Source organism: Panthera onca, chromosome C2 (genome assembly GCF_046562875.1).
Source record: "Panthera onca isolate mPanOnc1 chromosome C2, mPanOnc1 haplotype 2, whole genome shotgun sequence".
Lineage (NCBI taxonomy): Eukaryota > Metazoa > Chordata > Mammalia > Carnivora > Felidae > Panthera > Panthera onca.
This window is the reverse complement of record NC_138347.1, coordinates 107926327-107939915: the sequence shown is the minus strand read 5'-3', so window position 1 is coordinate 107939915 and position 13589 is coordinate 107926327. Positions and strand designations below refer to the sequence as shown.

The 13589-nt window shown below is 39.6% G+C and overlaps 1 protein-coding gene across 5 annotated transcripts in view; it reads left to right on the top strand.

Annotated features, from left to right (window-relative positions):
• Positions 1 to 13589, top strand: part of LEKR1 (leucine, glutamate and lysine rich 1) — a 220770-nt gene that overhangs the window by 191084 nt on the left and 16097 nt on the right. For 4 of the 5 annotated variants that reach the window (XR_014135232.1, XR_014135233.1, XR_014135235.1 and 1 more), the window contains exon 14: positions 5888 to 5986. Coding sequence is in view for 1 of the 5 variants with exons in the window: in XM_081790119.1 (XP_081646245.1) it covers positions 5888 to 5899 (12 nt within the window). In the remaining 4 variants the exon portion in view is untranslated. Of the gene's footprint in view, positions 1 to 5887; positions 6690 to 13589 lie in introns of those variants that run through there. The other variant, XM_081790119.1, reaches the window with a different exon arrangement.

Below are 13589 nucleotides of genomic sequence, written 5' to 3'. Positions count from 1 at the left end.
AAGTGAGCTTGATACAGTCTAACACATTAATCTAAAGAGATGCCTTCTGTCTTCTGTCTTCTTAGACTGAATGAGTTCTACAGTTGTAATTTTCTATCTGGAACCTTAAATTTCTAGGGAATTAAGGTTACTGCCAAGATTGAATTAACTACTTTTCACTGATTTAAAGCAGAATTTCCTAAAACCTGGGATGGCCAAATTTCCATTCTCTATTACTACACTTTTCAAATGGTTGAGGTTTTAGCTGGAATCTCATAGCATCTCAAAACCAGAATCATTTTTATTTTACCAAGAGGTATACAGTACTCAGTAAAGAACTGAGGTGAATGAGAAAAGATGAAGTTAGGGAGAAAAGAATCCACTACCTTATTTCATAGAAGTGATGAAGTAAAGACCTAATCCACAGATTCATTCCCTCCAGGATTTTAAGTCAGTGTTTTCAGCTGTGTACCCTGAAAATGTGATTTTAAAATACTATAGGGGTGCCTGGGTGGCTCAGTTGGTTAAGCGCCCCATTCTTGGTTCTGGCTTAGGTCATGATCTCAGTTTCATTGGTTCAAGCCCCATGTTGGGCTCTGTGCTGGCAGCATGGAACCTGCTTGGGATTTTCTCTATCTCTCTCTCTCTCTGCCCCTCCCCCCCAACTTGTACTGTCTCTGTTTCTCTCCAAATAAACTTAAAAAAAAAATTAAAAAAATAAAAAAAAACTATTTATTGTACATTTGTAAGTTGACATCTAAAATATTTCATTATAAGTTTAAATAGTGGCAAAGGATGTTGTAAAGATAATCAGCATTTAAAAATAAAACTGTTACTTTAAGATACCTTTATGATTACAAAAGGTATTTTTGTTGATCTCCCATGTTACTAAATTACTATCAAAACATATACATAACTTTATAACATTCTTATGGATTAATGTTATTAATTATTAATATACTAGTATTTATTTTTAATATTTCTCTTACTACCTTTTTATTTACTTTTTTATTTTAAGTTTTTATTTTAATTCCAGTTAGTTAACATAGAGTATTTTATTAGTTTCAGGTACACAAAATAGTAATACAACACTTCCATACATCACCATGTGGTCATCACAGTAAGTGCCCTCTTTAATCCCCAACACATATCTAACCTATCTCCACACCTCCCTCCCCTCTGATAACCATCATATTTTTCTCTATAATTGCACTCTGCTTCTTGATTTCTCTCATTTTTCCCTTCGCTTGTTTTATTTCTTAAATTACACATATGAGTGAAATCATATGGTATTTGTCTTTCTCTGATTGACTTATTTTGCTTAGCATTATACTCTTTAGCTCCATCCATGTTTTGTAAATGACAAGGTTGCATTCTTTTTTGTGGCTGAGTAATATTCCATTATATATATTATATATATAATATATATCTAATGTATGTATATGTAATATATATGTACATTATGTATATATATGTACATATATATTCTGTATATATGTACATATATATTCTGTATATATTATATATATATACACTATATATACACATGTATATACATATATATTATATATTATGTATATATGTATCTCATGTCTTTACCCATTCACCTATCGATGGACCCTTGGGATGCTTCCATATCCTGGCTATTGCAAATAATGCCACTATAAACATAGGGGTGCTTGTATCCCTTTGAATTAGTGTTCTTGTATTACTTGGACAAATACCCAATAGTGTTATTACTGGATAATAAGGTAGTTTTACTTTTAACTTTTTGAGGAAACCCCATACCATTTTCCAGAGTGGCTGCACCAGTTTACATTCCTAGAAACAGCGTGCAAGTGTTTTTTCCCCACATCCTCGCCAACACCTGTTGTTTCTTGTGTTATTGATTTTAGCCATTCTGACAGGCATGAGGTGATAGCTCATGGTAGTTTTCATTTGCATTTCCCTGATGGTTAAGTGATGATGAAGATCTTTTCATGTGTCTGTTGGCCATCTGTATGTCTTCTTTGGAGAAATGTCTGCTCATATCTTCTGCCCATTTTTTATTGGATTATTTATGGGTGTTGAGTTGTAGGATACTAAACTTTTATGAGGTATTTCATTGCAAATATCTTCTCCCGTTCCCTAGGATGCCTTTTATGTTGATTGTTTCCTTCACTGTGCAGAAGCTTTTTATTTTCATATAATCCCAATAATTTATTTTCTCTTTTGTTTCCCGTGCCTTAGGAGACATATCTAGAAAGAAGTTGCTATGGCCAGTGTCAAGGAAATTACTTCCTGTGCTGTCTTCCAAGATTTGTATGGTTTCAGGTCTCATATTTAGGTCTTTAATCCATTTTCTTTTTAAATTGTTAATGTTTATTTTTGAGAAAGAGACAGAGCATGAGTGGGAGAGGGGCAGAGAGAGAGGGAGACAGAATCTGAAGCAGGCTCAAGGCTCTGAGCTGTCAGCACAGAGCCCGAGATGGAGCTTGAACACACAGACGGTCAGATCATGACCTGAGCCGAAGTTGGACATTCAGCCTACTGAGCCACCCAGGCATCCCTTTGTCTTCCTGCTTTAAATGGTTTTTTTTTTCTTTATCCAATGTTTTGCAAATTCAATTACAATATGTGATGGTGTGGGTTTCCTTTTGTTGATTTGGTGTGGTCTTGTCCTGTTCTTTCAATTGGGGTAAATTTCTCTATCTCCTAATTTTGTCTGCCTCTCTGTGTCTGTTTCTCTGTGTTAAGAAAGTCAGCTGTGCCTTCTGCTCTTGAAAGTAGTAACTTTATGATGAAGAGGCACTGGAGAACCCACAGTGCAATGTCCCCCGTTCACCAGAACCTGGCACTTCAGGAGAGCATCCTGTGTGTGTTGCTTATGCCCTGCTATTGTGTCTGAGTTACTTTTCCTTTCAGTGCAGTCATCTGCCTGTTGTGGGCTGTGCTTGCTCCCTGTGGTGTTAGTGGGACCCAGACAGGCCAGCTCTGAGTGGATATGCCCACTAGTGAACCTGAGAATGGCACAACGGTGTTAACAGAATTTGTACTGGGCCACTGGTCCTATGCCGGATCCCCCTGAAGCATTGCCGTGGCTGGGCGCTGCGCACCAGGGTGGCTGGGGGCACGTGGCTGGGCCTGAGGCAGTACACGTGTGCACCACACATAGGCAGCTGTGCACCTGGCGGCTGCATGGGGTGCACTCGTGACTTTACCAAAATTTGCCCTGAGCCCAGGACTGAGGGTAGCAGGCTTAGAAGGGGCAAGTCCTCAGGAGAACTTGTAGACATGGTGCACTGGTAGCAGGTTAGGTAGCAAGTCTCTGTGCAGTGCCACCTCCCACAGGCACTTCTGTGTTTATGCTTGGGGGCAGGGGAGAAGAATGGCACCTGCTAGCTCCCTTGTTTTCTGAGAAGTCCCCCAACATACTCGGAAATCATTGTGAACAGATCTGTGTCCCATTTGCCCCTGGCATTGTGTAAGCTGCCATTTTTATGTTGCCGCTCCACACAGGCTGCGGTCTCTTTAAGGGCGGCAACCCACCTATGGCCCTCCCAGTTCACCTGGTGCTGAGGCAGCTGAGTTTTAAAGCTCCTGGCTCCAGTCCCACTGGTTTTACAAACTCGTGGAATTCAGCCCCTCTGGTTTTGAAAGTCAAACGTTATGGGGATTAGTCTTCCCCATGTGAGCTCCCTGGTGCAAGGGCCCATTTCTCTGCCCTCTCTGCATGTGCAGCTGCCTTCCTCCTGCAGGCAGCCTCCCTCCACCTTTCTGACCTTCCTAACCTTTCAGATGCAGCTTCTTCTCTATCGGTAGTCTTGGAGTTTGTTCTGCCTGTCTTTGTTCTGATCGCTGCCCCGTTTATTGACTTGGATATGGATGATATCTAGTTGGAAATGTGGGACAGGTGAGTTCAGTATCCTCTTACTCCGCTACCTCCCCAAGATCCTTCCAGGATCTATTATTAATATGTTAACATAGGGGTGCCTGGGTGGCTTAGTCGGTTAAGTGTCTGACTCTTGGTTTGGGCTCAGGTCATGATCTCACAGCTTCGTGAGTTTGAGCCCTGCATTGGGCTCTGCACTGACAGTGAGGAGCCTACTTGGGATTCTCTCTCCCTGTCTCTCTGCCCTTCCCCCGCTCGCTCTCTCTGTCAAAATAAATAAATAAACTTTAAAAAAATACAAAAAGTAAACAACATAAATATATTACAAATTTTGTTAAATAATTATTAAGCATGAAAGTTCAATTTTATTGACAATGCATTTCTTGATGAGGTGAATCCATAATGTTTCCTTTTACATTTAATGAAAAATAAAATGGGTGACGTTAAAAGAATTTGTACATAGGATATCGTTTGCTTTTTATTAACAGGAGGTAGAAAACACTAAACATTTTATGATGAAAGAAGATGAGGATTATACTGTATTGCAATCCACATTTCAAGCAGTATTTAATAAAAATTGTTTTAACTACTTGGTTGAAGAATAAGTGCCAAGTGGAAAGATCTCGTAGAACTTTAGTATATCTTGAAAAGGTTAATAGTCTAAGAAAACATTCTAATTACATTTGAAAATATTAGGGACACTCACCTATACTGCTTTGCTATATAAGGTCTGGAGTTTTTTCTAGCAAATAATGTGTCTGAGGGATAAATATTGAGAAGAGCTGAAAAGAGCTGCTTATATTTAAATGCATTGCAGGAGGGGGCATTTTCAATAATCAACCTTTCTTACTCAACATTAGTTAACATTATTTTTGCCTTGCTTTCATGAAACCATCCCTCACATGGATATTTGACAAATCCAGGGCACAGAAGAAGAGAATCATTAGTCCAAAATTGCCTAACTCCCGTCTCTGCAATCTACCAGAAAATCCCAATGTGTGCTAAAATATTACATTTCTAGCATGACGCTTGAATAGCAATATTTATAAGTCAAGGAAATAGGAGAATCTTAGGTTCACGGTATCTATGAATTTAAGACTATCAAACCTTTGAAATACCCCTGGGGTGTAAGTTCTCCATGTCAAAGGCCACTGTTCTAAGTTAGCAAATCAAATCAACCAGAATCCTGTCTGCATCAGAACATTACACCTTCTGGGCAAAATTGAGTAGAATACCTCAGATCAGAGGGTTGGGCTCCCAGACTCCTGATCCAAGACAGAGGTTGTGCCCCGTTCCCTCTGTCTGCCTCCACCCAGGGTACAGAGTGTCAGGGAGAGGACCCTGAGAGCCAGTTCATACTTCTTCTGGCCTTGGGCCCAGATCACAGCAAAGGGAAATTTCTGAGTGCAGTATGGGTGCTGTCCCTGTGGTTCTCTGTGACCGTGTCCAAACGGAACTCTTTATAACACTCTTAACCAAAGGAACCCCACAACTGACCAACCCTATTCACCTTATGCAGTCTAAGGCACACTGCAATCTCCAGGAAGAAAGTTCTTTAATTTTCCAGTCCCTGGCAATAATAGAAGAAGTAGTAAAGAGGAATATGAGCCATTAGGATCAAGTTTGGGGCTTAAATTTTCTGTAAATAACATGGTTGGAATTCTGCTCCACTAATTATTTAATGTCATCAAGTTCTTGGTATCTGCATGACTCATGTGGAAGTGGAGAAAGAGCTTATTTTTACCATTTGTGCCCTGGACATAGTATGCTGGTAGGGAGAGATGTCCCTGTTGGATGGAAAGAGATGTTTTTCCATGTTTTGATGTTATTATCCATGAGTCAGATATAATTATACAACCAATATCAGAGTTTGTTTTGCTTGTGTATTAAAGGCCTTAGAAATGTTTGTCAAATTGTCTGTAATTTCGTGCTTTAAATTGGGCTTGATGCATCTCAGTAGCATATGTGTGTAGAGTCTCTATCGCTGTTCTTATTTTAGTTACAATGTCCTAAATGTTTCTAATGCTTACTTCATAGGTACATTCTTAACTCTCAATGGCCCCCAGATACCCAGAGTTTCTGCAACCATCCCCACCCCTCCAGAATTAGGACAGCTCTCAAAGGACACAGGGAAAGGTAGGTGTCCAACTGGGCCTGAGGGCATGTGACCTGATTGAGTGTGTGATCCTGATTGTATTTCAACCACAAGAACTTTATGAGCTGTTCATTTATTTGTTGTTATTATGTATGCCTCTTCTGGCCTTTCTTACTGTAAAAGCAGCCAAATTTTTAATGAAGAAACTGTGGACTCATACATTATTGAAACTCAGTCACTACAGGTGACTTATACAAACCTCATTCCAAATGTAATGCCACGGGTTTCAGTACACAGATCTTCTCATAAAGGTTCTGCATTTTCCTGGGAACATGATCAGGATACTGTCTTAGCAGTTTTCCTAGGCCATCTTTACATTTAGTCTTAGCACTCCTGAGAAAATTTAACCTCGGATCTTCTAACTTACCTAAATGTGTGTAAAAAGGGATCTATTACACTCCCTTATCCATCTCAGGTTAAAATCAAGGTCTCACTGCAGGTCAGAGAGATTTTCTTGCATTACTGAAAAAGCATGAATAAAAAAGGCATGGACACCTTGCCTGCTGAAAGGGCCGTCTACACAAACATCAGGCTGTGCCTTCACTTTGTGTTCCGTTTAAAAGCAGGAACTAGATATCTGGTGTAAGATGGTGTGATACCTGGCCAGCAGGCATTGATGCAGTCCCTTCCAGTATCTCGGTAAAAACCGTGATGGAAAAGAAAAGCACACAGGCAACAGAATCACAAGAACCTGCCACCACCACCCCACCCCCCCCCCCCCCCCCCCCACTGCTGGGCCACATGGGTGCCGCCCTTCAAAGCACCTGGGCCACTTTGTAGGGAACATTCTGAGATGCAAACTCCTGGGGGAAAAAAAAGGCTAAAGAAGCAGCTTGTGTGAGTGGCGATAGGGAGGGAGAGATGGGCAGCCATGCGTTAGATCTCAGAAAGGGGAATTCTCTCCTGTACAGCCGTGGGTCAGCACACGGGACACTCAGCACAGGTGGAAGAGTGTGCCCTGTCAGAAGAGCGTGGTTGCCTACAGAGCAGGTAGTGGTAGCGGTAACAGCAACAGTATGGCAGGAGTAACAATGATAATGCTAGTTATATTTGTTGTTTATGATGGGCAGTCCATAGTGCCAAGAGCTTTGGAAGTATTTCATTTAATTTTCCTAAGAACTCTGTGAAGTTGGTATATTTATCAGCTTCCTTTCACAGGGGAGAAAACTAAGGCACAGAGAGGTTAAGCAGCTCACCCAAAGTCACACAGCTTATAAGTGGCAAAGTCTGGATCAGCAAATAGACAATGTAAACTGGGAATTGGACTGGGGACCAAGCACATTGTCTTGCCTCCATTTGTGTCTCTGAAAAGGGATGGGACCCTCAATTCAGAGCAAACTTGAGTGACGTCTCTATACTCTGTTGACATAACACTCTAGCCTCATTTGAGGGTGAACATTCAAGAAGCAAGAGAGAGAGAGAGAAGAGAGAGAGAGAAAAAAAAGAAAAGAGAGAAGGTGCTTAGAAACTATGGGAAAAAATTATAAAACAAGGGAAAACCATATAGGAAAAAAAGAAGACAAAACAGATCTATGAAAAAGATCTATTGCAGAATCTTATAAGGACCCTTTAGGAAGCTATTTAGCATCCTGTGGAAACAGAATATTATAGGTCTCACATTCCTTTTTTAAAATGTGTCATTGTCTATATTAGGTCTTTAGGTCCTGTGCTTTCTGATTTATTTCTAGAATATGATGTCCTAGCTATAGCCTTAAAAAAAGCAGGTCCTTCTAAATACAGACAAAGGAGAAAAAGAGTGTTAAAACTGGTACAAAAGGAGAAAGATATAACAAATTATATAGCTGTTCACAAGAAAAACTCTCCAGATAAAGTCAAAGGCCAAAATTTATAAGAATAAAAACATGTTCTAAAATTAGTAATCAGAAGAGTGCTCATAAAAATTGTCTATGAAAGTCCATTTTTGTGGCACAGGTCTTCAGAAGTTAAAGTTTCTTTTGTAGAATAAAGCCTTTTATTCTCAAAGGTCATTTATGCTCATTTTTCATTGTTAATCACAGTGTGAAATTAACACCCATCATTGTGGAATGTGTATAAACTTCCACTGTTTTGATTTGGGGCAAAGGATCTTGAGACTGTCTTTGCTCTTCTTCCTTTGATTTATTTCTATCATCTTATCATGTGCCATCCATTTCTCTCTCTTTTTTCCTTTCTTGCCATCTTCTGAATAGGTTTTCTTTTTTCTTTTCATCTTTTGCTATTACCACCCCACCCCCTACCTCTTTTTTGGAATTAATTATCTCTATATCTATTTTTAGGAGTTACCCTAGACATTTTAACACACTTACTTCATTTCTGGATGCTCTGCCCAAACAATGCAAGAACCTTAGATTATTTAAACTATAGTTTTCCACCCCATTCCAATCTATATTATACTTTGACCAGTATTTGAATTCTATCTTGTTGGTTTAACCTCACAAATTAGACATTATTATTATTATTATTATTATTATTATTATTACTATGTAGTCAGTGTTTATTTCAATATACCCAACATATTTATCACTTTCTTTGCTCACTGTTTCTTCTTGCAGACCTTCCTCCATTTGGTCTCATAATCTTTCTGCATAAAGCAGTTTTTCATTTTGGAAAATTTTATTCAATTCTTCATCAGTCTGTTTGATTATGTTTTTAAAAAGCCGTCTCCTCAGTCAGTTAAGCATCAGACTTGATTTCAGCTCAGGTCATGATCTCATGGTTCATCAGTTTGAGCCCCAAGTCAGGCTCTGTACTGACAGCACAGAGCCCACTTAGGATTCTCTCTCACCCTCTCTCTCTGCCCCTCCCCAACTTGCGTACAGACACACACACACACACACACACACACACACACACAGACACTCTTTGTGTGTGTCTCTCTCTCAAAATAAATTAAGTAACCTTTAAAAAAAAATAAAAAGCCATCTCTTATTCCTTTCTCACAAAATATTTATTTCTTCACCATACCAAACATGGTTATTTTATATTATGTGTCTTATCATCTTTACAGATCTGATTTTGCTGCCTGTGTCTGCTCGTTCTCATTCACGGTGCTTTATTCTCCTGCAGGGGAAGAGAGAAGGCAGAGTATACCTATGCGTGGTTTTATGTGAGCTTATGTTCTTTGGAACTCTATCCATAGGAATTCTTCGAGGCCTCAGTTGCGATTGCATTCTTCCAGAAAATATTTACATTTGCTCCTCCCAGTTGATTATACAAACATTCTGAGAATGCTTTAATTAAAATTCTTCTCTTTCAGTTTTTCAGATACAGGTGGTATAACATAAATTCATGCAAAAAGCCACGTGAGGGCCAAGCTGTAGTTCTAAATTCCCAAGTGAGATTTCCTACCACTCTCCCCCAGCATAAAAATAGAATCAGATGTGGTTTGTCCCCTTCTGTGTAGCAGTCGTTTTTTACTCACCCTTAATTGAAGGTAAAGCCCTTTGAGATTCCTGCTTCATGTAGGGGTCTTCTATAAGATTTCAAATGTTGTGGCAGGGGTGGTGGTGGTGAAATAGATAAAGAGGATTAAGGGCACTGAGTATGTATAGAATTGTTAAATCATATTGTAGCAAAAAAAAAAAAAAAAAAAAAAGATTTCCAATTTTGTGTGGGCCTAACACAAAGAGAGCTGGCTTTGGTTCTCCTCTCCCAAAGTTGTTACTTTTATCTTGTTTTTGATCTCTGCTGATGCTTTACTTTTGTGCCATCTCAGTGATGTCTTTTTTTTATGTTTATTTATTTTTGAGAGAGAGAGAGAACGAGGGAGGGACAGAGAGAGACAGGGACAGAAGATCCAACGCAGGCTCTGCACTGACAGCAGAGAACCCCATGCAGGGCTTGAACTAACGATCCATGAGATCGTGACCTGAGTCGAAGTCAGACACTTAACCGACAAAGCCACCAAGGTGCCCCTCAGTGATCTCTTTTAAAAGTGTTTTCTTGGTTATTTTATCTGACATTTTGGTTATTTTTATTGGGTAAACCTTTTAGCATATCTAGTTCAACCAAATCCTCCAGAGTGCAGTGTATATGCTGAATTGATGACCTATGGAAAGCACTGTGTTGGAAGCAAACAGATGTCTGGGAACCAAAAGGTGGACACAGAAGTGGCCCCACTTACCGTCATTCCAGTGGCCCACTGACATAAGTTTTCCATCTCGTTTCTACAACTGTGGGCCCTGCAGAGTCAGCAGTCCCAGTCTCCAGAGGGGTTGCACTCTCACCCCAAGACACATGGAGAGTCCCACCGAATTACAAGCTACAGCTGTCACCAGGCTCTTTGGGATCCTTTGTGCTCCCTGCACCCAGGTAGCAGGAGGTGAGAAAAGGTGTCACCATGCTGGCAACCACAAAGACTAGCAGAGGTGATAGCAGGTGACTGGGGAAATTTGGAATGGACAGTGGAGGAGAGTGATGATGAGTACCAGTTGTGACCCTAAAACTAACTGCTGTGGCAGGGGCTTTAGTTTGTCCCACTTACTTCCCTTTTCTGAGTTTGTCCTCAGGAAGAAAAGTTCATGGGAACTGCAGTAGCCTGCTCCCAAGACAGCCCCCAACGATCCCTGCCTCTTGATATTCATACCCTTGTGTGGTCCCTCCCACACTGGATCAAGGTTGGTCTGTGCAGCCAATAGAATATGATGGAAGGGATGGTATGTAACTTCCAAAATTAGGTTATAAAAGACTACAACTTCTGTTTTAGTCTCTCTCTCGCATCACTTGCCAACTTGCTACCTACAATTGGTCATGAGACACACAGGCAGCTTTCAGAGAGGCCCACGTGAAGAAGAATGGAGACCTCAGGCCAATAGCCAGCAAGAAACTGAGGCCAGCGAGCAATCACATGAGTTCAGAACCAGATTCTTTAGCCCCAGTCAAGTTTTGTGATGACTCCAGCTCTGGCCAACATCTTGACTACAACTTCATGGGAGACCTTGAACCAGAACCATGCAGCTAAGCTACTCCCAGATTCCTGGCTCTTTGAAACTGAATGAGATAATTGTGTTCTTTAAGTTGCTAAGTTTGGGGATAACTTGTTACACAGCAGTAGATGACAAATACAGGAACCCTGGCAGATCTGTGCCCCAAATGTATAAAGCAAGTAAACCCATGTGGCACAAGGAGCAAACTGTGGCAGCCACATTAGAATGTTATTCACATCTCCAATTAAGTACCTGCTCCAATGGGTAAGAGTTCACTAACAGCCTTCAGCTATTGGAACCTTCAAGATCTGCCTTGGTTTCCAAGCTGAAGCCATATGCTTCCAGGAAGACCCTGGGCAATAACTGAGAATTGTTGTAATTTCTGGCCAGTGCAGGACTGCTCAGTGGGGACTCCCAGTTGACTGCTTGAGACTTACTCAGCTCTGTACCACCAAAGCTCCTTATTGACTTCTCTTGCTCACAGATGCCTCACCTGCGCTGTAGTCTGAAGGTTTTCCCTCTTTCTCTCTTTTAAGGAGTTTGCCCCAATAAACTACACATACTTCTAGTTCTGTCTTGTGTCTAGTTCCCAGGAGACCTGAGTTTTAACTTTATTATTACCTTTCTTTTATTTATTTTGTTTTTAAATTTTCTTCCCATTGCTGCTTGTGAAGGTACAAGTTTAGCATAATTATTTTAAATATATTTTTTTCTAATATAAGAATTCAAAGCTAGAGAATTCCTTTAGTCATCTGTTTCTGGGAGAAGCAAATTTATAGAGTGTTTAATGAAAAAAATATTTTTCTGTTTGGAAGAAACCCAGGATATATGTCTTATTTGTTTTGATTCTTTGGTTAATTTTAGTCCATAGTAAATTATAACAAACATTGCTATCTAAAATTAATCCTGAAGAATAATGCTGACTTTTAAACAAAATGGTTGTCGGTAATTTTTAATTTTGTATCAGTGTCTGTTCATTTATTTATTCCTTGAACAAACATTTATGAAGCTCTTTGTTCCAGTCATTATGCTCAGGTAGTGAATTAAGAAACATCTTTACCAGATGGTTAATTTTCTTTTACTAAATACTGTAAAAAAAAAAATTTAGGGAGATAAAAACCCTGTTTTTCTACAGATCACAATTCAGTATTTGACCATAAAATGTTTCTTGGCCTGGTTTCAGATTGTTCCTAAATAATTCTCCAGTTGAATGAATCCCAGGTGCTCCATCGACCTTGTCATTAATAAACTGTTGACCTCATAATTATTTTGTAAAGAAATAGATGAAATAAGAAATTTCTTCAAGAGATGAAGAACATATTGCCTGTTCAACCAATAATTCACTAATTCATTCAGTGTTGATTCATGGCTTCAGGAAAAGGAAAGGAATATAAAAAAATGACATTAATCAAAAAAGCCTAAGTAAACAGGACAAAAAGTTTTATCCGTATCCGAGCTCTTTGCATTTTACTTACTGTCATCATTGGCCAAGGGCACATACCACATGGCCTCTGCTCTGTTTGCTTTTCCCCACTATGCACATGGCAGAGGCCTGGAAATGTTACCTGTGCTTTGGGCAGGGTGCAAGGCTTGGGAGAGCTCTCCCTGCAGTAGCCCAGGTGATAAGGAACTGTGCAGCATGCATTTCTTGTTGAAAGTAAATTTCAAGTTAGTCTTGTACAGAGACACCCTTTGATGTTGCTGGGGAAGCATGACAAAGTGGAAAGAGTCAACCCTCTGTCTTTTGTTTGGCATCAGGATCAAGCAGTCCATCTATCATCTGCACAACAATAATATTTTGACCTTTATCTCTTTATACAACATTTAGTCAAGAAATGGACTATAAAGATTTTTTATCACACCCTACCCCTCCCTGAGCTAGATAATTTTTATGCCATGATATCCGTTTTACTTACTTACAATTATTCTTTAATTTTTATGCCCATAATATACTCAAATGTGTGGAGTCTCCTTCCACAGTTGGCACTGACTGAATTCCATACCTAATGCATAAGTAACTACCTGGGGTGTGTTTTTAGGAAACAGCTCTGAACTGCCTGTATCTGCCACTTTGCCATGCCTGGGAGAAACAGACTCTCCCTTATTAATCTATGAACAATTTAGAAGGAATGAAAATCAGAGTTTATCAAGTTCATGTTACTATCTTTATGTATTGCCATTTGGAAATGTCTCTAGTCATTGTTTTTCATTATCACACTCTGGCTTTTAAAGCCTCCAAAATAGTCATTTTGGCAAAGGAGCAAATACCAGCAACTGCGCAAAAACAATGGGCCTCCCTTTGTAATGTGATGTGGGGAAAATATTTTTTTAAATTTTCTAACAGGTGCTGGGCTATGAGTCTGACTCATAAAGAGAGTAATTATACCTCTTTTCTGAAGTGAACCAGTAGAGAGAGAGCATACTGAAATTAATAAGGAAAGCATGACTTGGCTTCACTCTCTCTATCTGGAGAATTCCTGATCCTGAGAGGTTTTTTTGTTTTTTTGTTTTAAATGAATCATTGCTTCGTGAAGTAGCACAGGAGTGCATATTTGTCTTTGTGTCAAAAACAAGGACTCTTAGCAAATTGAATCTCATCCTACCTGTAGGCAATTCAAGAAAGATAAAATCTTGAGAGCTTGATAGTGTAGAGCAAGGA